This window comes from Scyliorhinus torazame, chromosome 10, assembly GCF_047496885.1.
Source record: "Scyliorhinus torazame isolate Kashiwa2021f chromosome 10, sScyTor2.1, whole genome shotgun sequence".
NCBI lineage: Eukaryota > Metazoa > Chordata > Chondrichthyes > Carcharhiniformes > Scyliorhinidae > Scyliorhinus > Scyliorhinus torazame.
In genome coordinates, this window is record NC_092716.1 from 273,504 (window position 1) to 301,127 (window position 27,624).

Genomic DNA, 27,624 nt, shown 5'->3' on the forward strand with positions numbered 1-27,624 from the left:
GGTCTCTCCGTCTCTCGTGGTCTCCGAGGGGCATCCTGCGGGCGTCGCATGCTGGAGGGTTCGGGTCTCTCCGTCTCCCGTGGTCTCCGAGGGGCATCCTGCGGGCGTCGCATGCTGGAGGGTGCGGGTCTCTCCGTCTCCCGTGGTCTCCGAGGGGCATCCTGCGGGCGTCACATGCTGGAGGGTGCGGGTCTCTCCGTCTCCCGTGGTCTCCGAGGGGCATCCTGCGGGCGTCGCATGCTGGAGGGTGCGGGTCTCTCCGTCTCCTGTGGTCTCCGAGGGGCATCCTGCGGGCGTCGCATGCTGGAGGGTGCGGGTCTCTCCATCTCCTGTGGTCTCCGAGGGGCATCCTGCGGGCGGTCTGCATCTGCGGGGATGGGTGCCTGGACGTTTGGTCCTGCGATACACAATGAAGCATGCATGGTTAGACATCAGGCAGTGATCAGGTGATACGGGGGAGGGGGATATAGGGGAGGGGGGATATGGGGACGGGCTGTTGGTGGCTCACTTGCTCGTGGGGCCCCGACCTCTGCATCAGCAACCTCCCGGTCCTCAGGTCCGCCAGCCAGTTCCAGGGCCCTTTCCTCGTGTACGGTCAGTGGCCTCTCATCAGCGGGCCCTCCTCCAGTCCTCACATGCTCCCTATTGTTGTGTGCGCGCTTCTCCTGGGGGGGGGGGGGGGGGGGTGGTGGCAGGGGTAAAAGGCAACAGTGTTAGGCAGGTATATGAATGCACGCCATCGGTTGCGCGTGCATTGCAGAGGTTCAGGTTAGGGCTGGATTCACTTGGGGATATGGGGGAGGGGGGATATGGGGGAGGGGGGGATATGGGGGATATGGGGGAGGGGGGATATGGGGGATATGGGGGAGGGGGGAATATGGGGGAGGGGGGATATGGGGGATATGGGGGAGGGGGGATATGGGGGAGGGGGGATATGGGGGATATGGGGAGGGGGGATATGGGGGAGGGGGGAATATGGGGGATATGGGCGAGGGGGGATATGGGGGAGGGGGGATATGGGGGAGGGGGGATATGGGGGATATGGGGGAGGGGGGATATGGGGGAGGGGGGATATGGGGGAGGGGGGAATATGGGGGATATGGGGGAGGGGGGATATGGGGGATATGGGGGAGGGGGGGATATGGTTGAGGGGGGAATATGGGGGATATGGGTGAGGGGGGGATATGGGGGAGGGGGGGATTTGGGGGAGGGGGGATATGGGGGATATGGGGGAGGCTCACCCTGCCTGCTCTGACGAGGTCGTTCACCTTCTTGTGGCACTGGGTGCCTGTCCGTGGTGTTAGGGCCACAGCGGTGACGGCCTCTGCCACCTCCCTCCACAGACGCCGGCTGTGGCGTTGGGCAACTCTGCGGCCGTGCCCGGGATACAGGGCGTCCCTCCTCTGCTCCACCGCGTCCAGGAGCGCCTCCACATCGCGTGACTCGAACCTCGGGGCTGAGCGACGGCCAGCCATCAAGTCGGGTGTTGCGGTCGGCTGTTCCGGTCGGGTGGGGGGGAGCTGCGCGGCCTTATGAGCTGTCACGCCGTACAGCGCGTATGACGCTGCACGGCGTGAACCACTGCGCAAGCGCGGATCCCGTTACGTCGCTGCTAGCCCATTTCGGGCCGCAGAATATCGGCCCATTTTTATGACGTGACGCAAGTGGGATTTGCGCCGTTTTTTGCGCCGATCGGCGGACTTTCCGCCGATAATGGAGAATTTCGCCCCCTGTCCTTGACAATTAGCACAAGCAGTGTCAAATTATCTTGCAACTGTGCTGTTTTAATGTCACCCTGACTCTGAAAATATGCATTTGCCAGAACAACGGACCTCAGTAAAAGTGAATTATGCTGTATAAATGGGTATTGAAAACTGGGCCTCAACATTTATGCTTAAACCGCTATCTTTTACCTATACTAGTTGTATTCAAAATACCTGGCTTCTACAATCGGTTGCGACGGTATGCGAATTGCAGTGGATCAAGGCGTTCTGGGAGTATGGAGGTGGTGCGCTTCATGATCAACCTCTCGAAGCACTTCATTACGACTGACGTCAGGGCCCCCGGATGGCAGTCATTGAGGCACGTTGCCTGGTTCTTCTTTGGCACCGGTATAACGGTGGTCTTCTTGAAGCAGGTGGGGACCTCGGAGTGGAGTAGGGACAAGTTAAAGATGTCCGTGAATACCTCTGCCAGCTGGTCCGCGCAGGCTCTGAGTGCACGACCAGGGATCCTGTCCGGGCCCGTCGCCTTCCGAGGGTTCACTTTCAGGAAGGCCAATCTGACTTCGGAAGCTGTGATGGTGGGTATGGGTGAATTATGGGCTGCTGGGGCACTCGCCAGCAGATTATTGGTTACCTGCTCGAACCGAGCATAGAATGCATTGAGTTCATCGGGGAGGGGTGCGCTGCTGCCAGAGATACTGTTCGGCTTCACTTTGTAGCCCGTTATGTTGTTTAGTCCTTGCCACAACCACCGAGAGTCTGTCTATGACTCTAGCTTGGTTTGATATTCTCTCTTGGCATCTCGGATGGCTTTGTGGAGGTCACCCCCTGTTAAAATTGAGTCCGGCGGGGGTGGTGGAGAACTATATACAGAACAAGTTTAATCTTCTGAGTGGCATCCTGAGGCCAGGGAGATTCTTTGATTGGCGGGGTGTTCCGCGAGGGAGCAGCGCCTTACCGTATCTGGATGAATGAAGCTTTCGGTGCTTCCGGAGTCCAGCAGGCAAGAGGTCTCGTGCCCATCAATCTTCACGCTTGTCAAGGCGGTGGCTAGATTGTTCGGGCGAGACTGGTCGATTGTGACCGAGGCGAGTCGCGGCTGGGCGTCGTGGTGCCCATGTGCCATGGGGAAGACAAGATGACGGCGCCCACGGGCCACACGTGGCGGGGGTTGAAAAATATGGCGGCGCCCATGGGCCGCACGTGTTCCGCGGAGGGGAAGATGGCGGCGCCCACTGGCCACGCGTGGACTGAGGGGGGAGAAGATGGTGGCACCCACTGGTCGCACGTGGCCCAGGGAGGTGAAGTTGGTGGCACCCATTGTCCGTACGCGAGGGGGGTTCGGACGATAGCGGCGACTGAACGGGCCTGGCACACCGCAGCGAAGTACCCCTTCTTGCCGCAGGCCTTGCAAAGGGCGGTGCGGGCCGGGCAGCGTTGGTGGGGGGTGTTTCTGTTGCCCGCAGAAGTAACATCGGGGGCCCCCTGGGTTGGCTGGCTGGCGCGTGGCACAGGTGCATTGGCTGGGTGAGGCCCCCGGTGGGGCAGCCGTCTGCGGAGTCCACGATGCGTAGGAGGGGTGGGCCGCGCAGCTGGGGGTGTAGGCCTGAATATTGCGCGAGGCGACCGTCATCAATAGCGCCAGTTTTTTTGTTGCTGCGAGGTCGAGCGTGGCCCCCTCTAAAATTCGCTGTCGTATGAGGTCTGACCCTATCCCCGCATGAGGAGGTTCGAATGTTCCATGGCCGTGATGGCCTGACAGTCACAGTCTCAGACCAGGGCCAGAAGGCAGAAGAATGGGGATGAGAAAAATATCAGCCATGATTGAATGGCGAAGCAGACTTGATGGGCCGAGTGGCCTAATTCTGCGCCTATGTCTTATGGTCTTATAAGGTCAGAAGTGGGGATGTTTGTGGACGGCTGCACAATGTTCAGCACCATTCGCGACTCCTCAGACACTGAAGCAGTCCCTGTCCAATGCAGCAAGACCCGGACAATATCCAGGCTCGGGCTGACAAGTGGCAAGTTACATTCGCGACACACAAGTGTCAGACAATGACCATCTCCTACAAGAGAGGATCTAACCATGGCATTAGCATCACTGAATCCCCACAATCAGCATCCTTTGGTTACCATTGATCAGAAACTGAACTGGACCCAGTCACATTAATACTGTGGCTACCAGGGCAGGTCAAAGGCCAGGAATCCTACGGCGAGTAACTCACCTCCTGACCCCTCAAAGCCTGTCCACCATCTACAAGGCACAAGTCAGGAGTGTGAGGGAATACTCTCCACTTGCCTGGATGAGCGCCGCTCCAACAACACCATCCAGGACAAAGCAGCCCCGCTTGATTGCTCCCCGTCCACAAACATTCACTCCCTCCCCCACCGATGCACAGCAGCAGCCGTGTGCACCATCTACAAGATGCACTGCAGTAACTCACCAAGGCTCCTTAGACAGCACCTCCCAAACCCACAACCTCTACCATCTTGAAGGACAAGAGCAGCAGATACCTGGGAACCCCACCACCTGGAGGTTCCCCTTCAAGTCACTCACCGCCCTGACTTGGAAATATATCGGCCGTTCCTTCACTGTCCCTGGGGCAACATCCTGGAACTCTCTCCCTAACAGCACAGTGGGTGTACCTACATCTCAGGGACTGCAGCGGTTCAAGAAGGCAACACACCACCACCTCCTGAAGGACAGCGAGGGATGGACAATAAATACTGGCCTAACCAGCAACGGCCACATCCTGGAAATGAGTAAAAAAAAGTGAAAGAGCAAAAAACTGACAAAATCTAAAAACAAAATCACAGCAATGGCGTCACTTTCCTGGATGACAGGTTTTTGGTGCCTGGGGTTTGGAAGCTGCTCAGTGTATGTATGTGATCTGACCAGTATTGGTCAGTGGGGGCTGGTTTAGCACACTGGGCTAAATCGCTAGCTTTTCAAGCAGACCAAGGCAGGCCAGCAGCACGGTTCAATTCCAATGCCAGCCTCCCTGAACAGGCGCCGGAATGTGGCGACTAGGGGATTTTCACAGTAACTTCCTTGAAGCCTACTTGTGACAATAAGCGATTTTCATTTTCATTTCATTTCGTATTGACTTTGATTGAGAAATTCTGTGTTGTTTTTTGTCCTTGTTCTTGTTCAGTTTGTTGGACGTCAGTTAGAGTCGGGGTCAGTGACCGGACACAGCCCACCTCCGGGTCCAATGGGCTGTCTGATCCCAGCTCCCTCCCCCCACAGCCCTGCTTTTAGACCCCAGCACCACCCTCACTCCTCACTGACAGCCTCACTCACAGCTCCAAGTTCCTGGACATCTTCCCAACTTTCTCACAGAACAGGTATCTAACTCGCTCAAATTCCTTCATTGCTTCTGTGTTTAGAACAACATCGAAATGCGACCGAATTCATGTCAGTGTAACTGACATTGGGTTTAACCATTTAATGATTTAGAACTGGGGGAGTTTGTGCCATTCTGGTTTGATTAGTGTCGATTTTAAAAGGGCTGAAATGGACTCAGAGGAAGAGTCAGAAACGGCAGCACCGAATCTCCCCCCTCATCTCCTGCTCTTTACTCCCTTTCCTTTCACCTTCTCTCTTTCACCCTCCCTTCATTCTGCTGCTTCCAGTGATTTGTGATCTTGCTATTTTCCAGTGCAATGGCCAGTGAGGACTTGCTGATTCTCGATTCCATCCTCAAAGGCAACAGCTTCGATTATTCGGGAAGATTAAAATGCAAACGCACCAAGTGGAATGTCCGCTCCTCGGAAATGTCCAAACGAACATTCAACCCAATCCGAGCCATCGTGGACAACATGAGGATCGAGCCCAATCCGGACAAAGCCATGATCTCATTGTCTATTGGTAAGAGTCGTGGTCCAATCACCTGCCTTTCCCCTCCATCCAGCAAAGAACAGAACATTCTCAATCCACAACTCCCAATCCCCAATTCCCAATTCCCAATCCACAATCCCCAATTCCCAATCCACAATCCCCAATTCCCAATTCCCAATCCACAATTCCCAATTCCCAATCCACAATCCCCGATTCCCAATCCACAATCCCCAATTCCCAATCAACAATCCCCAATCCACAATTCCCAATCCCCAATTCCCAATCCACAATCCCCAATTCCCAATCAACAATCCCCAATCCCCAATTCCCAATCTCCAATCCCCAATCCACAATTCCCAATCCACAATTCCCAATCCCCAATTCCCAAACCACAATCCCCAATTCCCAATCCACAATTCCCAATCCCCAATTCCCAATCCACAATCCACAATTCCCAATCCACAATCCCCAATTCCCAATCAACAATCCACAATCCCCAAATCCCAACCTCCAATCCCCAATCCACAATTCCCAATCCCCAATTCCCAATCCCCAATTCCCAATCCACAATTCCCAATTCCCAATCCACAATCCCCAATTCCCAATCCACAATCCCCAATCCACAATTCCCAATCCACAATCCCCAATTCCCAATCTCCAATCCCCAATCCACAATTCCCAATCCCCAATTCCCAATCCACAATCCCCAATTCCCAATCAACAATCCACAATCCCCAATTCCCAATCTCCAATCCCCAATCCACAATTCCCAATCCACAATTCCCAATCCCCAATTCCCAATCCACAATCCCGAATTCCCAATCTACAATCCCCAATCCACAATTCCCAATTCCCAATCCACTAATCCCCAATTCCCAATCCCCAATTCCCAACCTACAATTCCCAATCCACTAATCCACAATTCCCAATCCACTAATCCACAATTCCCAATCCACAATTCCCAATCCACAATCCACATCCTTAAATTCTGATAATTTTTTCACCTGGTGATTATTTTTTCAGGGTGGGATTGCGGGCAGATTGGGGATCAGCACATTTCACAACAGAGAACCAGAATTGGAGACAATATCAACAGAATCAAAACTGTAGAAAATACTGTAAACCGGGTTTGGAATCTGTGAGATTCAAAAGTAGAAACAAAAGTCTGGGATTGAGTTGTAGGTGAGGGACAGGGAGGAGTGGACAGGTCCTGGTGAGGGGCAGGGAGGAGTGGACAGGTCCTGGTGAGGGGCAGGGAGGAGTGGACAGGTCCTGATGAGGGACAGGGAGGAGTGGACAGGTCCTGGTGAGGAGCAGGGAGGAGTGGACAGGTCCTGGTGAGGGGCAGGGAGGAGTGGACAGGTCCTGGTGAGGGGCAGGGAGGAGTGGACAGGTCCTGATGAGGGACAGGGAGGAGTGGACAGGTCCTGGTGAGGAGCAGGGAGGAGTGGACAGGTCCTGGTGAGGGGCAGGGAGGAGTGGACAGGTCCTGGTGAGGGACAGAGAGGAGTGGACAGGTCCTGGTGAGGGACAGGGAGGGGTGGACAGGTCCTGGTGAGGGACAGAGAGGAGTGGACAGGTCCTGGTGAGGGACAGAGGGGAGTGGACAGGTCCTGGTGAGGGGCAGGGAGGAGTGGACAGGTCCTGGTGAGGGACAGGGAGGAGTGGACAGGTCCTGGTGAGGGGCAGGGAGGAGTGGACAGGTCCTGGTGAGGGACAGGGAGGAGTGGACAGGTCCTGGTGAGGGACAGAGGGGAGTGGACAGGCCCTGGTGAGGGACAGGGAGGAGTGGACAGGTCCTGGTGAGGGACAGGGAGGAGTGGACAGGTCCTGGTCAGTGGTGAGGGACAGGGAGGAGTGGACAGGTCCTGGTCAGTGGTGAGGAACAGAGAGGAGTGGACAGGTCTGGGTGAGGGACAGGGAGGAGTGGACAGGTCCTGGTCAGTGATGAGGGACAGGGAGGAGTGGACAGGTCTGGGTGAGGGACAGGGAGGAGTGGACAGGTCCTGGTCAGTGGTGAGGGACAGGGAGGAGTGGACAGGTCCTGGTGAGGGACAGGGGGGAGTGGACAGGTCCTGGTCAGTGGTGAGTGACAGAGAGGAGTGGACAGGTCCTGGTGAGGGACAGAGGGGAGTGGACAGGTCCTGGTGAGGGGCAGGGAGGAGTGGACAGGTCCTGGTGAGGGACAGGGAGGAGTGGACAGGTCCTGGTGAGGGGCAGGGAGGAGTGGACAGGTCCTGGTGAGGGACAGAGAGGAGTGGACAGGTCCTGGTGAGGGACAGGGAGGGGTGGACAGGTCCTGGTGAGGGACAGAGAGGAGTGGACAGGTCCTGGTGAGGGGCAGGGAGGAGTGGACAGGTCCTGGTGAGGGACAGGGAGGAGTGGACAGGTCCTGGTGAGGGGCAGGGAGGAGTGGACAGGTCCTGGTGAGGGACAGAGGGGAGTGGACAGGTCCTGGTGAGGGGCAGGGAGGAGTGGACAGGTCCTGGTGAGGGACAGGGAGGAGTGGACAGGTCCTGGTGAGGGACAGGGAGGAGTGGACAGGTCCTGGTGAGGGACAGAGAGGAGTGGACAGGCCCTGGTGAGGGACAGGGAGGAGTGGACAGGTCCTGGTGAGGGACAGGGAGGAGTGGACAGGTCCTGGTCAGTGGTGAGGGACAGGGAGGAGTGGACAGGTCCTGGTCAGTGGTGAGGGACAGGGAGGAGTGGACAGGTCCTGGTCAGTGATGAGGGACAGGGAGGAGTGGACAGGTCTGGGTGAGGGACAGGGAGGAGTGGACAGGTCCTGGTCAGTGGTGAGGGACAGGGAGGAGTGGACAGGTCCTGGTGAGGGACAGGGGGGAGTGGACAGGTCCTGGTCAGTGGTGAGGGACAGGGAGGAGTGGACAGGTCCTGGTGAGGGACAGGGAGGAGTGGACAGGTCCTGGTGAGGGACAGAGAGGAGTGGACAGGTCCTGGTGAGGGACAGAGGGGAGTGGACAGACCCTGGTGATGGACAGGGAGGAGTGGACAGGTCTGGATGAGGGACAGAGAGGAGTGGACAGGTCTTGGTCAGTGGTGAGGGACAGGGAAGATTGGACAGGTCTGGGTGAGGGACAGGGGGGAGTGGACAGTTCCTGGTGAGGGACAGAAGAGAGTGGACAGGTCCTGGTGAGGGACAGAAGAGAGTGGACAGGTCCTGGTGAGGGGCATGGAGGAGTGGACAGGTCCTGGTGAGGGACAGGGAGGAGTGGACAGGTCCTGGTGAGGGACAGAAGAGAGTGGACAGGTCCTGGTGAGGGGCATGGAGGAGTGGACAGGTCCTGGTGAGGGACAGGGAGGAGTGGACAGGTCCTGGTGAGGGGCAGGGCAGTGTGGACAGGTCCTGGTGAGGGACAGGGAGAAGTGGACAGGTCCTGGTCAGTGGTGAGGGACAGAGAGGAGTGGACAGGTCTGGGTGAGGGAAAGAGAGGAGTGGACAGGTCCTGGTCAGTGGTGAGGGACAGGGAGGAGTGGACAGGTCTGGGTGAGGGACAGGGAGGAGTGGACAGGTCCTGGTCAGTTGTGAGGGACAGGGAGGAGTGGACAGGTCCTGGTGAGGGACAGGGGGGAGTGGACAGGTCCTGGTGAGGGACAGGGAGGAGTGGACAGGTCCTGGTGAGGGACAGAAGAGAGTGGACAGGTCCTGGTGAGGGACAGAAGAGAGTGGACAGGTCCTGGTGAGGGACAGGGAGGAGTGGACAGGTCCTGGTGAGGGGCAGAGGGGAGTGGACAGGCCCTGGTGAGGGACAGGGAGGAGTGGACAGGTCCTGGTGAGGGACAGGGAGGAGTGGACAGGTCCTGGTCAGTGGTGAGGGACAGAGAGTAGTGGACAGGTCTGGGTGAGGGAAAGAGAGTCGTGGACAGGTCCTGGTCAGTGGTGAGGGACAGGGAGGAGTGGACAGGTCTGGGTGTGGGACAGGGAGGAGTGGACAGGTCCTGGTGAGGGACAGAGGGGAGTGGACAGGCCCTTGTGAGGGACAGGGAGGAGTGGACAGGTCCTGGTGAGGGACAGAGGGGAGTGGACAGGCCCTGGTGAGGGACAGGGAGGAGTGGGCAGGTCCTGGTCAGTGGTGAGGGACAGGGAGGAGTGGACAGGTCTGGGTGAGGGACAGGGAGGAGTGGACAGGTCCTGGTGAGGGACAGGGAGGAGTGGGCAGGTCCTGGTGAGGGGCAGGGAGGAGTGGACAGGTCCTGGTCAGTGGTGAGGGACAGAGAGGAGTGGACAGGTCTGGGTGAGGGACAGGGAGGAGTGGACAGGTCCTGATGAGGGACAGAGAGGAGTGGACAGGTCCTGGTGAGGGACAGGGAGGAGTGGACAGGTCCTGGTCAGTGGTGAGGGACAAGGGGGAGTGGACAGGTCCTGGTGAGGGACAGGGGGGAGTGGACAGGTCCTGGTGAGGGACAGGGAGGAGTGGACAGGTCCTGGTCAGTGGTGAGGGACAGGGAGGAGTGGACAGGTCTGGGTGAGGGACAGGGAGGAGTGGACAGGTCCTGGTGAGGGACAGGGAGGAGTGGGCAGGTCCTGGTGAGGGGCAGGGAGGAGTGGACAGGTCCTGGTCAGTGGTGAGGGACAGAGAGGAGTGGACAGGTCTGGGTGAGGGACAGGGAGGAGTGGACAGGTCCTGATGAGGGACAGAGAGGAGTGGACAGGTCCTGGTGAGGGACAGGGAGGAGTGGACAGGTCCTGGTCAGTGGTGAGGGACAAGGGGGAGTGGACAGGTCCTGGTGAGGGACAGGGAGGAGTGGACAGGTCCTGGTCAGTGGTGAGGGACAGGGAGGAGTGGACAGGTCCTGATGAGGGACAGAGAGGAGTGGACAGGTCCTGGTCAGTGGTGAGGGACAGGGAGGAGTGGACAGGTCCTGGTGAGGGACAGAGGGGAGTGGACAGGTCCTGGTCAGTGGTGAGGGACAGGGAGGAGCGGACAGGTCCTGGTGAGGGACAGAGGGGAGTGGACAGGCCCTGGTGAGGGACAGAGAGGAGTGGACAGGTCCTGGTCAGTGGTGAGGGACAAGGGGGAGTGGACAGGTCCTGGTGAGGGACAGAGGGGAGTGGACAGGCCCTGGTGAGGGACAGAGAGGAGTGGACAGGTCCTGGTCAGTGGTGAGGGACAGGGAGGAGTGGACAGGTCCTGGTCAGTGGTGAGGGGCAGGGAGGAGTGGACAGGTCCTGGTCAGTGGTGGGGGACAGGGAGGAGTGGACAGGTCTGGGATAGGGACAGAGAGGAGTGGACAGGTCCTGGTGAGGGACAGGGAGGAGTGGACAGGTCCTGGTGAGGGACAGAGGGGAGTGGACAAGCCCTGGTGAGGGACAGGGAGGAGTGGACAGGTCCAGGTCAGTGGTGAGGGACAGGGAGGAGTGGACAGGTCTGGGTGAGGGAAAGAGAGGAGTGGACAGGTCCTGGTGAGGGACAGGGAGGAGTGGACAGGTCCTGGTCAGTGGTGAGGGACAGGGAGGAGTGGACAGGTCCTGGTCAGTGGTGAGGGACAGGGAGGAGTGGACAGGTCCTAGTGAGGGACAGGGAGGGGTGGACAGGTCCTGGTGAGGGACAGATGGGAGTGGACAGGCCCTGGTGAGGGACAGGGAGGAGTGGACAGGTCCTGGTGAGGGACAGGGAGGAGTGGACAGGTCTGAGTGAGTGACAGGGAGGAGTGGACAGGTCCTGGTGAGGGACAGAGGGGAGTGGACAAGCCCTGGTGAGGGACAGGGAGGAGTGGACAGGTCCAGGTCAGTGGTGAGGGACAGGGAGGAGTGGACAGGTCTGGGTGAGGGAAAGAGAGGAGTGGACAGGTCCTGGTGAGGGACAGGGAGGAGTGGACAGGTCCTGGTCAGTGGTGAGGGACAGGGAGGAGTGGACAGGTCCTGGTCAGTGGTGAGGGACAGGGAGGAGTGAACAGGTCCTAGTGAGGGACAGGGAGGGGTGGACAGGTCCTGGTGAGGGACAGATGGGAGTGGACAGGCCCTGGTGAGGGACAGGGAGGAGTGGACAGGTCCTGGTGAGGGACAGGGAGGAGTGGACAGGTCTGAGTGAGTGACAGGGAGGAGTGGACAGGTCCTGGTGAGGGACAGAGGGGAGTGGACAGGCCCTGGTGAGGGACAGGGAGGAGTGGACAGGTCCTAGTGAGGGACAGGGAGGAGTGGACAGGTCCAGGTCAGTGGTGAGGGACAGGGAGGAGTGGACAGGTCCTAGTGAGGGACAGGGAGGAGTGGACAGGTCCTGGTCAGTGGTGAGGGACAGGGAGGAGTGGACAGGTCCTGGTGAGGGACAGAGGGGAGTGGACAGGCCCTGGTGAGGGACAGAGGGGAGTGGACAGGCCCTGGTGAGGGACAGAGAGGAGTGGACAGGTCTAGATGAGGGACAGAGAGGAGTGGACAGGTCCTGGTCAGTGGTGAGGGACAGGGAGGAGTGGACAGGTCTAGATGAGGGACAGAGAGGAGTGGACAGGTCCTGGTCAGTGGTGAGGGACAGGGAGGAGTGGACAGGTCTGAGTGAGTGACAGGGAGGAGTGGACAGGTCCTGGTGAGGGACAGAGGGGAGTGGACAGGCCCTGGTGAGGGACAGGGAGGAGTGGACAGGTCCTGGTGAGGGACATCGAGGAGTGGACAGGTCCTGGTCAGTGGTGAGGGACAGGGAGGAGTGGACAGGTCCTGGTCAGTGGTGAGGGACAGGGAGGAGTGGACAGGTCCTAGTGAGGGACAGGGGGAGTGGACAGGTCCTGGTCAGTGGTGTGGGACAGGGAGGAGTGGACAGGTCCTGGTCAGTGGTGAGGGACAGAGAAGAGTGGACAGGTCTGGGAGAGGGACAGAGAGGAGTGGATAGTTCCTGGTCAGTGGTGAGGGACAGGGAGGAGTGGACAGGTCTGGATGAGGGACAGAGAGGAGTGGACAGGTCCTGGTCAGTGGTGAGGGACAGGGAGGAGTGGACAGGTCTGGGTGAGGGACAGAGAAGAGTGGATAGGTCCTGCTGAGGGACAGGGAGGAGTGGACAGGTCCAGGTGAGGGACAGGGAGGGGTGGACAGGTCCGGGTGAGGGACAGAGAGGAGTGGACAGGTCCCAGTGAGGGACAGGGAGGAGTGGACAGGTCCTGGTGATGGACTGGGAGGAGTGGACAGGTCCGGGTGAGGGACAGAGAGGAGTGGACAGGTCCGAGTGAGGGACAGAGAGGAGTGGACAGTGTAGCCACCTGGGTTGGTAACTTCCCGACTTAAAATGTAGATCCGCAAAGACTACAGGGAAATTCAGCCAACACAAACAAAAACTAGCAAGTGCAAAAATCCTGTGTATTAGAACTTGCAAAAGCCCAGACAGCACTGAAACTCACAGCCATCTGCATACTAATGAGTGATCCCCGGGAACAATCAAAACATTTAAGGTGAATAAGGCCAAGCCTGACTCCTCGGCGCCAGCAGGAGCCAAGACAAAGGAAGGCCAACGGACACTTAGGCACCGCCCAGCGATCAGGGAACAACTCCAGTATTGGAGAAATCGATCTAAGTGATCGGAACGTAGTCCAATCACTTGGAACCAGATACGGGGTCCGCCCCGAACGGCACGAAGCCCCTGGGGACTATAAAGTAGAGTCCCCAATTTCAAATCGTCCTTCTTGGCAGGGTCACTCAGCAGCGAACCAACCCTTGAGAGTGAACTGCCTAAGCTGCCGCATCAACCAAGTAAGTCTCCAGTCAACGCTCGCTACGAGATAGGCGCTCCTAGCTACCAGTCCATACCAGCTTTGAATCCCGCAGATTCAGAACCCGAACGAAAGGCCATTTGTTCCCCTGACCTGGTGGGCCATTCCGAAGCTAAGTATTGGCCTTTTAGTGATGGAGATAGCCTAGTAAGTAGAGTTTTATGCATGAGTAGTGATTGACTGTGTATAATAAATGTGTTTTGATTTGAATCTTACTGATTGGTGTGTTGAGTTATTGATCAGTACTTGAACTTGAACCTCGTGATGGTATCATAAAGATACCTGGCGACTCTAGAGCAAAGGTTATAGAAACAGAGCAAATTAAGTAAAGATACAATGGGCAACATTTAAGAGCCAACCAAAACTGAGCAACAACAGGTCCTGGTCAGTGTCCTTGCTTCTTCCAGCAATGGGTGCAGCCGGTACTGTTCAGAGTGGATTATTGTGGTGGGAATAATTAGTTGGAAATGGCCCCATTTGAGCAGAGAAATTATTAATAAATGTTTAATAATTAACTGTCATTTTGTTAAAGGTGATCCCACAGTGTTCGGAAACCTGCCAACTGATAACAAGGTTCTACAAGCCATGAAAAACGCAGTGGATTCTGGCAAATTCAACGGTTATGCTTCATCCATAGGTACGGATTTGGAATCTTTACATATCTGGGAACCTGGGATTTGGGCTGTAAACTACTTTCAAATCTTAAAGCACAAAGTCAATTTCCAAATCTTATGAAGGCTACGTTTAACCAAATACTCAATCAGAACATTTGAATATAGGAGTTGGGACGTCTTGCTGAAGTTGTACAAGACATTAATAAGGCCACACTTGGAATATTGTGCACAGTTCTGGTCATCCTATTATAGGAAGGATATTATTAAACTAGAAAGAGTGAAGAGATTGGCGAGGATGCTACCGGGACTTGATGGTTTGAGTTATAAGGAGAGGCTGAGACTTCTTTCCCTGGAGCATAGAAGGCTTAGGTGTGATCTTATAGAGGTCTATAAAATAATGAGGGCATCGATAAGGTAGAGCGTCAACATCATTCCCCAAAGATAGAGGAGTCTAAAACTAGAGGGCGTAGGTTTAAGGTGAGAGGGGAGATACAAAAGAGACCAGAGGACACTTTTTTCACACACAGGGTGGTGAGTGTCTGGAACGAGCTGCCAGAGGCAGTAGTAGAGGCAGATACAATTGTGTCTTTTAAAAAGCATTTAGACGCTTCCGGTTGCGGCGATGACCAGCTAAGCCGCACGTTTCTGCAGCTCCAGCTCGAACGGACCTTCGGGCTCTCTTAAGAGCCCCAACGGGGAATTTTTTCGGGACGAAACCCGGTGTGGGGTGAGTGAATAGGGAGTCCCCCCCAACGAAAAAGAAAAATATCAGCGGCGGCGGCCTGATCGCGAAGAATCCTCGAGGACAGGGGCAGAAGGGAAAAGGAGCAAGATGGCGGCGGAGAGAGCCCAGGCGACATGGGGGCCGGACCAAGATGAATTTTTGAGACGGTGTGTGGAGCTGCTTAAGAAGGAGGTGCTGGCCCCGATGCTACAAGCAATTGAGGGGCTTAAGGAGGCACAAAAGACCCAGGAGCGGGAGCTCCGCGTGGTGGAGCAGAAGGTGACGGACAACGAGGACGAGATCCTGGGCCTGGCAGTCAAAATGCAGACGCACGAGGCGCTCCACAAAAAGTGCATTGAAAGGATTGAAGTCCTAGAAAACAGATCACGGAGAAAGAACCTTCGGATCCTGGGTCTCCCCGAGGGAGTGGAAGGAGCGGACGGCAGGGCTTACGTGAGCACGATGCTACGCTCGCTAATGGGAGCTGAGGCCCCCTCGGGCCCCTTGGAAGTGGAAGGGGCTCATCGGGTCCCTGCGAGGAGACCAAAGGCGGGAGAACCACCTAGGGCGACGATCGTGCAATTTCATCGCTTCAATGACAGCGAGGTGGTTCTGAGATGGGCCAAAAAGGTACGAAGTAGTAGATGGGAGAATGCGGTGGTACGGGTGTACCAGGATTGGAGTGCGGAGGTGGCGAGAAGGAGGGCGAGTTTTAATCGAGCCAAGGAGGTGCTACACAAGAAGAAGGTGAAGTTCGGGATGCTGCAGCCGGCGCGACTGTGGGTCACGCACCAGGAGAGGCATCACTACTTCGAAATGGCGGAAGAAGCATGGACCTTCATTAAAAACGAGAAACTGGATCAGAACTGAGGGACTGATGTTAGAGGGGAAATGACAATGCCGATGTATATAGAGATGTAAATTGGGAAGGGGGGGACACTAAGAAATGTGGGCGCCGGTGGGGGGGAAGAAGAGACATAGGCGGGGGATGGGGAATGGGAGTGGGGCGGCAGAGGGAGCTGCGCCACAAGGGGCGGGACAACTATAGAGAACACGGGGCTTACTGTTCTTGTTCCCGCGCCAGAAAGATGGTGGCGGGAAAATAGGCGCAAGGTAGATGGGAGTTCCCCACACGGGGGGGTCAAGGAGAGAGCGTGAGAAGCCGGGGTCAGTTGAAGTCAGCTGACTTTCGGAAGCAATATGGGGGGAGCAATCATGCTAGATGGGGATCTAGCGGGGGGGGGGGGGGGGAGGGGGGAGGATAACTGGGTTGCTGCTGCAGAAATCAAAGAGGAACTGGTAAAAGAAAGGGTGGTCGGGGCTGGAATGCGCCGCCTGGGGAACGGGTGGGTGCGCGGAACCGGGACGTGGGACTGACCTAGAGAGGGTGATGGCTAGTCGACACGGGAAGGGGCAGGTAGCCCCCCAGTTCGGCTGATCACGTGGAACGTGAGAGGCCTAAATGGGCCGATTAAAAGGGCCCAAGTGTTCGCGCACTTGAAAGGACTAAGGGCAGACGTGGCCATGCTCCAAGAGACGCACCTGAAGGTGGCGGACCAAGTTAGGTTAAGGAAAGGATGGGTGGGACAGGTGTTCCACTTAGGGCTGGATGCAAAGAACAGAGGGGTGGCCATTCTGGTGGGGAAACGGGTGTCATTCGAAGCTAGGAACATTGTAGCAGATAGCGGAGGCAGATTTGTGATGGTGAGTGGCAGACTGGAGGGAATGGAGGTCGTGTTGGTTAACGTATATGCCCCGAATTGGGATGATGCGGGATTTATGAAGCGGATGCTGGGACGTATCCCGGACCTGGAGGTAGGAAACCTGATAATGGGGGGGGACTTCAACACCGTGTTGGACCCAGGGTTAGATAGATCTAGATCTAGGACCGGAAGAAGGCCGGCAGCGGCCAAGGTGCTTAGGGGGTTTATGGACCAAATGGGGGGAGTGGATCCGTGGCGATTTGTTAGGCCGAAGGCCAAAGAGTTCTCCTTCTTCTCCCATGTTCACAAGGTGTATTCCCGGATAGATTTCTTTGTTTTGGGAAGGTCACTGATCTCGAGGGTGGAAGGAACTGAGTATTCAGCCATAGCTGTTTCAGATCATGCCCCACACTGGGTGGACCTGGAACTAGGAGAGGAGAGGGAGCAGCGTTCACTCTGGCAACTGGATGTGGGATTACAGGCGGATGAGGGAGTCTGCGGAGATGTATCGAAAGATACCTGGAGGCCAATGACGACGGGGAGGTCCGAGTGGGAGTAGTATGGGAAGCACTAAAGGCGGTGGTCAGAGGAGAGCTGATCTCCATCAGGGCCCACAAGGGGAAAATAGAGGCCAAGGAAAGGGAAAGACTACTGGGGGAGATTCTGAGGGTAGATAAAGAATACGCGGAGGCCCCGGAGGAAGGACTATACAGGGAGAGACGACGACTCCATAAGACCATAAGACCATAAGACATAGGAGCGGAAGTAAGGCCATTCGGCCCATCGAGTCCACTCCACCATTCAATCATGGCTGATTTCAACTCCATTTACCCGCTCTCTCTCCATAGCCCTTAATTCCTCGAGAAATCAAGAATTTATCAACTTCTGTCTTAAAGACACTCAACGTCCCAGCCTCCACCGCCCCCTGTGGCAATGAATTCCACAGACCCACCACTCTCTGGCTGAAGAAATTTCTGCTCATCTCTGTTCTAAAGTGACTCCCTTTTATTCTAAGGCTGTGCCCCCGGGTCCTAGTCTCCCCTGCTAATGGAAACAACTTCCCTACATCCACCCTATCTAAGCCATTCATTATCTTGTAAGTTTCTATTAGAACTCCAGACGGAGTTTGACCTGTTGACCACAAGGAGGGCGGAGGCACAGTGGAGGAAGGCACAGGGGATGAGATATGAATATGGGGAAAAGGCGAGTCGCCTGTTGGCCCATCAGCTGCGAAAGAGGACAGCGGCGAGGGAGATAGGGGGAATTAGGGATGAAAAGGGAGCTACGGTGCGGAGAGCAGGGAAGATAAACAAGGTGTTTAAGACCTTTTACGAGAGACTTTAGAGGTCCCAACCCCCGGAGGGAAAAGAGGAGATGCGGCAGTTTTTGGACCAATTAAGGTTCCCGAGGGTGGAGGAGCAGGAGGTGGAAGGCCTGGGGGCGCCAATTCGGGTGGACGAGGTTACCAAGGGGCTGGGGAACATGCAGGCAGGGAAGGCCCCGGGGCCAGATGGGTTCCCGGTGGAATTTTATAGAAAATATGTGGACTTGTTGGCCCCGCTGTTGGTAAGGGCTTTTAACGAGGCCAGAGAAGGGGGGACCCTACCCCCGACAATGTCGGAGGCGACGATATCGCTAATCTTGAAGCGGGATAAAGATCCGCTGCAGTGCGGGTCCTGTAGGCCTATCTCATTGCTAAATGTGGACGCCAAGTTGCTAGCAAAGGTGCTGGCAACGAGGATAGAGGATTGTGTCCCGGGGGTGGTGCACAAAGACCAGACAGGGTTCGTAAAGGGGAGACAACTAAATGTCAACGTGCGACGGCTATTAGGGGTGATAATGATGCCCCCAGTAGAGGGGGAGGCAGAGATAGTGGCGGCAATGGATGCAGAGAAGGCATTTGATAGGGTGGAGTGGGAGTATCTATGGGAGGTGCTGAGGAGGTTCGGGTTCGGGGACGGGTTTGTCAGCTGGGTTAAACTCCTCTATGGGGCCCCAACGGCAAGTGTGGTCACAGGTCGGCAAAGGTCGGAGTATTTTCGACTACACAGGGGAACAAGACAGGGATGCCCGTTGTCCCCATTACTGTTCGCGTTGGCAATTGAACCACTGGCCATAGCGCTGAGAGACTCCAGAAAATGGAGAGGGGTGATTAGAGGGGGAGAGGAACACCGAGTGTCACTCTACGCGGATGACCTACTGCTGTATGTGACGGACCCAGTGGGGGGGGATGACAGAGGTCATGCAGATATTGAGGGAGTTTGGAGATTTCTCGGGATATAGGCTTAACATGGGAAAGAGTGAGCTTTTTGTGATACACCCTGGGGACCAGAGTAGAGGGATAGATGGCCTACCGCTAAGGAGAGTGGAAAGAAACTTTCGATACCTGGGGATTCAGATAGCCAGGAGCTGGGGAACCTTACACAGACTTAATCTGACACGACTGGTGGAACAAATGGAAGAGGATTTCAAAAGGTGGGACATGCAGCCGCTGTCACTGGCGGGCAGAGTGCAGGCAATTAAGATGATGGTCCTCCCGAGGTTCCTATTTGTGTTCCAATGTCTCCCTATACTGATCACTAAGGCCTTTTTTTCAAAAATAGAGAGGAGCATCACGAGCTTCGTGTGGGCAGGGTAGGTCCCGAGGGTAAGGAGGGGGTTCCTACAACATAGTAGAGACAGAGGGGGACTGGCGTTGCCGAATTTGGGCGACTACTACTGGGTCACCAATGTGGCGATGATTCATAAATGGATGATAGAGGGAGAGGGAGCGGCGTGGAAAAGATTGGAGATGAAGTCCTGTAAAGGGACGAGTTTAAAAGCGCTGGTGACGGCGCCACTACCGCTCTCACCAAAAAAATTTACCATGAACCCAGTGGTGGTGGCAACATTAAGTATCTGGGGGCAATGGAGGTGACAGAGGGGTGTGCTGGGAGCCTTGGTGGGGTCCCCGATCAGGAACAACCATAGGTTTGCCCCAGGGAGGCTGGATGGAGGATTCCAGAGCTGGCACCAGGTAGGAATCAGGAGAGTGGGAGACTTATTTATAGACGGGACGTTTGCGAGCTTGGGAGCGCTTGTGGAAAAGTATAAGCTGCCCCGGGGAAATTTCTTTAGGTATATGCAGGTGAGGGCGTTCACAAGACAACAGGTGAGTGAATTTCCGCTGCTCCCGACACAGGGGATCCAGGATAGAGTGCTTTCGGGGGGGGGGGGGGGTCGGGGAGGGCAAAGTGTCAGAGATATACCGGGAGATGAGAGAAGAGGGGGAGGAGTTGGTGGGCGAACTGAAGGGAAAATGGGAAGAAGAGCTCAGGGAGGAGATTGAGGAGAGTTTGTGGGCTGATGCCCTGAGCAGGGTAAATTCCTCTTCCTCGTGTGTCAGGCTTAGCCTGATACAATTTAAGGTGCTGCATAGAGCACACATAACGGGAGCAAGGTTGAGCAGGTTCTTCGGAGTGGAGGACAAGTGTGGGAGGTGCGGGGGAAGCCCGGCGAACCATACACATATGTTTTGGTTGTGTCCGGCACTGGAGGGGTATTGGAGGGGAGTGACGGGAGTGATCTCGAAGGTGGTGAAGGTCCGGGTCAAACCAGGCTGGGGGTTAGCTTTATTTGGAGTTGCGGATGAGCCGGGAGTGCAGGAGGCGAAAGAGGCCGATGTCGTGGCCTTTGCGTCCCTAGTAGCCCGGCGTAGGATTTTACTCATGTGGAAGGAAGCGAAACCCCCCGGACTGGAGGCCTGGATAAACGATATGGCGGGGTTCATAAAACTGGAGCAGATGAAGTTTGCGCTGAGAGGATCGGCTCAAGGGTTCACCAGGCGGTGGCAACCGTTCCTCGACTACCTAGCGGAACGTTAGAGGGAAGATAGATGACCAGCAGCAGCAACCCGGGGGGGGGGGAGGGGGGGGTAAATTGTTTGGGTTTTTGGAGGGGGAGAGGGGACGGGGGAGTATTACTTCGTGTTATTTGGTTAGTTTACCATGTTAGTTACATAATGTTATATTGTAGTTATCATGTTTTTTGTATTTTTTTTTGATTTGTAAGGGAAAAAATTGTGTTTGAAAACTTTAATAAAATATATATATTTTTTTAAAGCATTTAGACAGTTATATGGGAAAGCTGGGTATAGAGGGATATGGGCCAAATGTGGGCAATTGGGACTAGCTTAGTAGTAAAATCTGGGCAGCATGGACATGTTGGGCTGAAGGGCCTGTTTTCATGTTTCCACTCTGACTCTATGACTATGATCCTCTCCCCCTCCTTTGATTCTTTATGTGGAGATGCCGGCGTTGGACTGGGGTGAGCACAGTACGAAGTCTTACAACACCAGGTTAAAGTCCAACAGGTTTGTTTCGATGTCACTAGCTTTCGGAGCGCTGCTCCTTCCTCAGGTGAATGAAGAGGTATGTTCCAGAAACATATATATAGACAGATTCAAAGATGCCAGACAATGCTTGGAATGCGACCATTAGCAGGTGATTAAATCTTTACAGATCCAGAGATGGGGTAACCCCAGGTTAAAGAGGTGTGAATTGTACCAAGCCAGGACAGTTGGTAGGGTTTAATAGTGGTATCGACATGGATACCACTATTACACGTGAGAACACCACCCACCAGGTACGCGGTACATACTCGTGCAACTCGGCCAACGTTGTCTACCTCATACGCTGCAGGAAAGGATGTCCCGAAGCGTGGTACATTGGCGAGACCATGCAGACGCTGCGACAACGAATGAACGGACATCGCGCAACAATCACCAGGCAGGAATGTTCCCTTCCAGTCGGGGAACACTTCAGCAGTCAAGGGCATTCAGCCTCTGATCTCCGGGTAAGCGTTCTCCAAGGCGGCCTTCAGGACCCGCGACAACGCAGAATCGCCGAGCAGAAACTTATAGCCAAGTTCCGCACACATGAGTGCGGCCTCAACCGGGACCTGGGGTTCATGTCGCATTACATTCATCCCCCACCATCTGGCCTGCGAAATCCTACCAACTGTCCTGGCTTGGTACAATTCACACCTCTTTAACCTGGGATTACCCCATCTCTGGATCTGTAAAGATTTAATCACCTGCTAATGCTCGCATTCCTAGCATTGTTTGGCATCTTTGAATTTGTCTATATATGTGTTTCTGGAACAGACCTCTTCATTCACCTGAGGAAGGAGCAGCGCTCCGAAAGCTAGTGACATCGAAACAAACCTGTTGGACTTTAACCTGGTGTTGTAAGACTTCGTACTTTGATTCTTTAGTAAGAAGTCTTACAACACCAGGTTGAAGTCCAACAAGTTTGTTTCAAATCACTAGCTTTCGGAGCACTGCTCCTTCCTCAGGTGAATGAAGAGGTGGGTTCCAGGAACATATATATAGACAAAGTCAATGGTGCAAGGCGATATCTTGAATGTGAGTATTTGCAGGTAATTAAGTCTTTACTGATCCAAACAGAGCAAATGTGGAGAGGGATAATCCCAGGTTAAAGAGGTGTGAATTGTCTCAAGCCAGGACAGTGGGTAGGATTTTGCAAGCCCAGGCCAGACGGTGGGGGGTGAATGTAATGCGACATGAATCCAAGGTCCTGGTTGAGGCCGTACTCATGTGTGCTGAACTTGGCTATTAGTTTCTGCTCGGCGATTCTGCGTTGTCGCGCATCCTGAAGGCCGCTTTGGAGAACGCTTACCCAAAGATCAGAGGCTGAATGCCCTTGACTGCTGAACTTTTCCCTGATTGGAAGGGAACATTCCTGCCTGGCGATTGTTGTGCAATGTCCGTTCATCCATTGTCGCAGGTTCTGCATGGTCTCGCCAATGTACCACGCCTCGGGACATCCTTTCCTGCAGCGTATGAGGTAGACAACATTGGCCGAGTCGCACGAGTATGTACCACGTACCTGGTGGGTGGCGTTCTCACGTGTAATGGTGGTATCCAAATTCTTCATCCAGACAGCCATGGGGACCAAATTTGCACCTCAATCGCCAACATCTTCATGCACAAGTTCCGAACAAGACCTCCTCACTGCACAGGGCCTTCAACCGACGTTATACACCAGATACATCGATGACATTTTTTCCTTTTGGACCCACGGTGAAGAATCACTGAAACGACTACACGATGACATTAATAAGTTCCATCCCACCATCAGACTCACCATGGACTACTCTCCAGAATCGGTTGCATTCTTGGACACACTCATCTCCATCAAAGACGGTCACCTCAGCACTTCACTTTACAGCAAGCCCACGGATAACCTCACAATGCTCCACTTCTCCAGCTTCCACCCTAAACACATTAAAGAAGCCATCCCCTATGGACAAGCCCTCCGTATACACAGGATCTGCTCAGACGAGGAGGAACATAACAGACATCTACAGATGCTGAAAAATGCCCTGATAAGAATGGGATATGGTGCTTGGCTCATCGATCGACAGTTCCAACGCGCCACAGCAAAAAACCGCACCGACATCCTCAGAAGACAAACACAGGACATAACCGACAGAATACCCTTCGTCGTCCAGTACTTCACCGGAGCAGAGAAACTATGAAATCTTCTTCGCAGCCTTCAACACATCATCGATGAAGACGAACATCTTGCCAAGGTCATCCCCACACCCCCTCTACTTCCCTTCAAACAAACGCCCAATCTCAAACAGACCACTGTATGCAGCAAACTACCCAGCCTTCAGGACAGCGACCATGACACCACACAACCCTGCCATGGCAATCTTTGCAAGTAGTGCCAGATCATCGACATGGGTACCACCATTACACGAGAGAACATCACCCACCAGGTACGTGGTACATACTCGTGCGACTCAGCCAACATTGTCTACCTCATACGCTGCAGGAAAGGATGTCCCGAAGCGTGGTACATTGGCGAGACCATGCAGACGCTGCGACAACGGATGAACGGACATCGCACGACAATCACCAGGCAGGAATGCTCCCTTCCAGTCGGGGAACACTTCAGCAGTCAAAGGCATTCAGCCTCTGATCTTTGGGTAAGCGTTCTCCAAAGTGGCCTTCAGGACGCGCAACAATGCAGAATCGCCGAGCAGAAACTGATAGCCAAGTTCCGCACACATGAGTGCGGCCTCAACCGGGACCTGGGATTCATGTTGAATTGTATTCACCCCCCACCATCTGGCCTGGACTTGCAGAATCCTACCAACTGTTCTGGCTTGAGACAATTCACACCTCTTTAACCTGGGATTTTCCCTCTTTCCAGTTGCTCCGTCTGGACCTGTAAAGACTTAATTACCTGCAAATACTCGCATTCAAAGTATCGTCTTGCATCTTTGAATTTGCCTATATATATGTTTCTGGAACCCACCTCTTTATTCACCTGAGGAAGGAGCAGTGTTCCGAAAGCTAGTGATTCGAAACAAACCTGTTGGACATTTACCTGGTGTTGTAAGACTTCTTACTGTGCCCACCCCAGTCCAACGCCGGCATCTCCACATCATAGGAATTGGGAGCAAAGTCGGCAATTCAGCCCTTTGAGCCCCCTCCGCCATTCAATCAGATCATGGCTGATCTCTCCTGGCCTCAAATCCACCTCCCCACCCATTCCCCATATCCCTTTGACCCGTTTTTAAAAATCAGAAATATATCTATTTGTTTCCTGAAAACATTTAATGACTCAGACACCACCGCACTATGGGGCATCGAGTTCCACAAATTCACCACCCTCTGCGAGAAGTAGTTCCTCTATCGCCTCTCAACCTATATCTGTGACCTCTCATTCCAGATTGCCCCACAAGGGGGAGCATTTGGTCTACGTTTACTTTATCAATCCCTCTTAGTATTTTACATACCTTGATCAGATCCCCTCTCATCCTTTTAAACTCCAGCGAGTATAAGCCCAAACTGCTCAATCTCTCCTCGTACATCAACCGTTACACCCCCGGAATCAATCTGGTGACCCTCCTCTGAACTGCCTCCAATGCCACCACATCCTTCCTCAAATAAGGAGACCAAAACTGGACACAATACTCCAGATGTGGTCTCTCCAACACCCTATACAATTGCAACAACACTTCTCTACTTTTATACTCCAGTCCTTTTGCAATAAACGCTAAAATTCAATTTGCCTTTTTAATCACATGCTGTACCTGAATACCGACTTTCTGTGATTCATGAACGGAGACATCCAGATCCCTCTGCCCAGGCGCATCTGCGTTAAATTGCTGCTTTGACTCAATTTGTCTTTGGTATCACTGCTAGATCCAGCAGCTGATTCAACAATCATTTAATCACCGTTCAATTTATTTGGCTTTGCTTTATTAGCTGCTTACTGATCTCTTCAGAACCGTCAGGTGTACCTCGAGATTTTCTGAGTGCTCAGTTTCTCTAGGTTAAGACACAAGAGTTCCAGGGTTTCCTTCTTCTCAAAAGCCTTAAATTGTTTGTCAGGTAGATGAAGGATGAATCAACTTGTGTAGAATGGCTCAGGGAAAATTGGAATGCTCATTCATTGCGTTCTCATTTCTGTGTCTTTCTATCTAGGCTATCAGAGCAGCAGAGACGCAGTGGCTGGTTTTTACAGCTGTCCTGAGTCACCTCTTGAGGCAAAGGTAATGATCCAGCAACATTAAATTCTATGGTGGGGGTGGGGGCTTGGAAAGGAGGCATGAGAGGGAAGGTTTTTTTTGGTGAAGGGCAAATGTGGGGGAAAGAGATAGTGTCTGGAGTGGGGAGATGTCAAGGATGTGATATGTGTCACATGGAAAATGTTAGGAGCCGTCAGTAAAGATGTTATAGACACTTGGAAAAATTCAAAGCAATCAGGCAGAGTCAACATGGTTTTGTGAAAGGGAAATCACGTTTATCCACAGCGTAAGAACTCTAATAAATTGGTTAAGGGGAACCAAAGGATGCACTTGGATTTCCAGAAGTCCTTTGATAAGGTGCCACATTAAAGATTATTGAAGTTGGATGTGGATCCAGGAAACATACGACCATTGATACTCACAGGGGGCTGTAAGAATACACCCGGCTTCCATTTGGGGTATCATCTGCCCGCGTGATCTTATAATGGGTTATGGAGAGTACCCTTCAAGGACTCCTAAGGGTGACAGTCTACCTAGATGATATCTTGATTACAAGGGCCACTGGGAAGGAGCACCTAGATCATTCAGAGAAAATCCTCGTTGTTTCTCTGAGGCAGATGTCCACCTAAAAAGGGGAAAGTTTCAGGTAAAGGGATATTCACCAGATCAAAGAGGTCACATACTTGGAGTACCGGCTCGACAAGAACGGCTTGCACCTTGTGAAAGAAAAGGTTTGAGCTATGAAGTAGATTCCCAAACCTAAGAATACAACAGAGCTATCGTCATTCCCAGGACTCGTAAACTATTGTGGAAAATTGATTCCAAATTTGGCAACCATTTGACATAGACTCCTAAAAAACATGAGGAATGGGCATGAAGGACCCCACAAGAAGAGCATTTGCCAAAGTCAAACGTCAACTGTCGTCCTCTGGGCTGCTAATACATTCTGAACCTTCCAGACCGATCCTGATCACGTGTAATGCCTCCCCATAGGGCATCGAGGCAATGTTGTCCCACCGTGGACGACGGGGCAGAGAGGCCAATAGCCTGTGGGTTGAGAACTTTGGCCAACGCATAGCGTAGGTACGCTCAGATTGAGAGGAATGGACTCGTGGTCAAAAAGTTCTACCAGTACATTTACGGGCAGCACTTTGCAATCATCATGGGCCACAAATCGTTGCCAGGCCCGTTGAAGGAAGAAAGGCAATACCACCAATAGCGCGGCCGAGATGCGCCAATGGACACTATTGTTGACGGCAAACGAGTATCCCTTTGAAGATCACCTGGACGCACAAATTGCCCATGCAGATGCCCTCAGCCGACTCCCATTGCCGTTGCCCCACCCCCACCGCTAGCAGACAACATTGTCTTGCTGTTAAATTTTATACAAACCTTGCCGGTCAGAGCCTCACAAATTCATGAGTGGACACAAAAGGACCCGACCTTGGTGAAGTTGTGCCACATCAGCCTGCACGAGGGCAACAGGGAAAACTGTCTGAGGAGCTTAGCGTGGGCACAGTAAGAAGTCTTACAACACCAGGTTAACGTCCAACAGGTTTGTTTCGAATCACTAGCTTTCGGAGCGCTGCTCCTTCCTCAGGTGAATTACAGATCCAGAGAGAGGGATAACCCCAGGTTAAAGAGGTGTGAATTGTCTCAAGCCAGGACAGTTGGTAGGATTTTGCAGGCCAGATGGTGGGGGGTGAATGTAATGGGACATGAATCCCAGGTCCCGGTTGAGGCCGCACTCATGTGTGCGGAACTTGGCTATAAGTTTCTGCCCGGCGATGCCGAACAGCTGAGGAAGGAGCAGCGCTCCGAAAGCTAGTGTTTGAAACAAACCTGTTGGACTTTAACCTGGTGTTGTAAGACTTCTTACTGTGCTCACCCCAGTCCAACGCCGGCATCTCCACATCAGAGCTTAGCGAGGAGGAGGATGTTCTCCTGAGGGGAGGCCGTGTACTGGTCCTGAGGTAATGCAGGAAAGCCATACTGCACCCGGGAGTGTCCAAAATGAAGATACTCGCCAGAAGACACATGTGGTGGCCTGGGCTTGATGGCGACATTGAGAGGTTGGTGAGGCAGTGTACAGCGTGTCAGCATCAGCTTCCCTTCACCCCTGGGAGTGACCAGGGCCCTGGGTGCGGTTCTTACACTTCAGCTTCACCAGGCCTTTCTTAGAGTCAATATTTTTACCAGTTGTCACCACCCACTCAAAAAGAATGGAGTTTTACCAGATGCCATCTACCATTTTGCGACTACCATTGAGAAGCCAAGCCAGTTATTTAGTGTCCATGGATCCTGGAGGTAACTTCACTCACCAGCGAGGAATTCTCAAAGTTCATGCAGGCGAATGGAGTGAAACACATTCGGACCGGCCGGACTATCCTTCTACAAACAACCTGACTGAGTGGCAGTGCAAAATAAACCACAGAGTTAATAGAGATGAAGTTGACGCATCTCCTGTACAACTATCGGACCACATCGCATCTGAGAGCTGCGATAGCTGAGTTAGTGATGGACCGGGGAGAATGAATCCACCTTCGCCTGAAGTTTCCTAATATCGGCGGCAGGTGGAGAGAAAACAAGATCTCCAGAAAAAGTACCATAGCCAACGGAAGGAGCCAAAACAAAGGAGCAGACGGTACAAAAACACGAAGACCATTGCAAGGCAGGGATCCCGCACCAGAACTGGACCCAGCAGGTAAAGCAATTCTTTGTCCCTTTTGCACATCCCCCGAGGGTCAAGGAGCAATACTCC

General features: G+C 54.0%; 1 protein-coding gene across 1 annotated transcript in view; it reads left to right on the forward strand.

The window, feature by feature from the left end:
• The first annotated feature begins 4,994 nt into the window (after window positions 1–4,994).
• tat (tyrosine aminotransferase) overlaps window positions 4,995–27,624 on the forward strand; it is a 231,511-nt gene continuing 208,881 nt past the window's right edge. Inside the window, exons 1-4 of the mRNA XM_072517709.1 lie at window positions 4,995–5,072; window positions 5,387–5,595; window positions 13,808–13,912; window positions 24,820–24,887. Coding sequence (XP_072373810.1) covers window positions 5,391–5,595; window positions 13,808–13,912; window positions 24,820–24,887 — 378 coding nt within the window. The 5' untranslated portion in view covers window positions 4,995–5,072; window positions 5,387–5,390. The remainder of the gene's footprint in view (window positions 5,073–5,386; window positions 5,596–13,807; window positions 13,913–24,819; window positions 24,888–27,624) is intronic.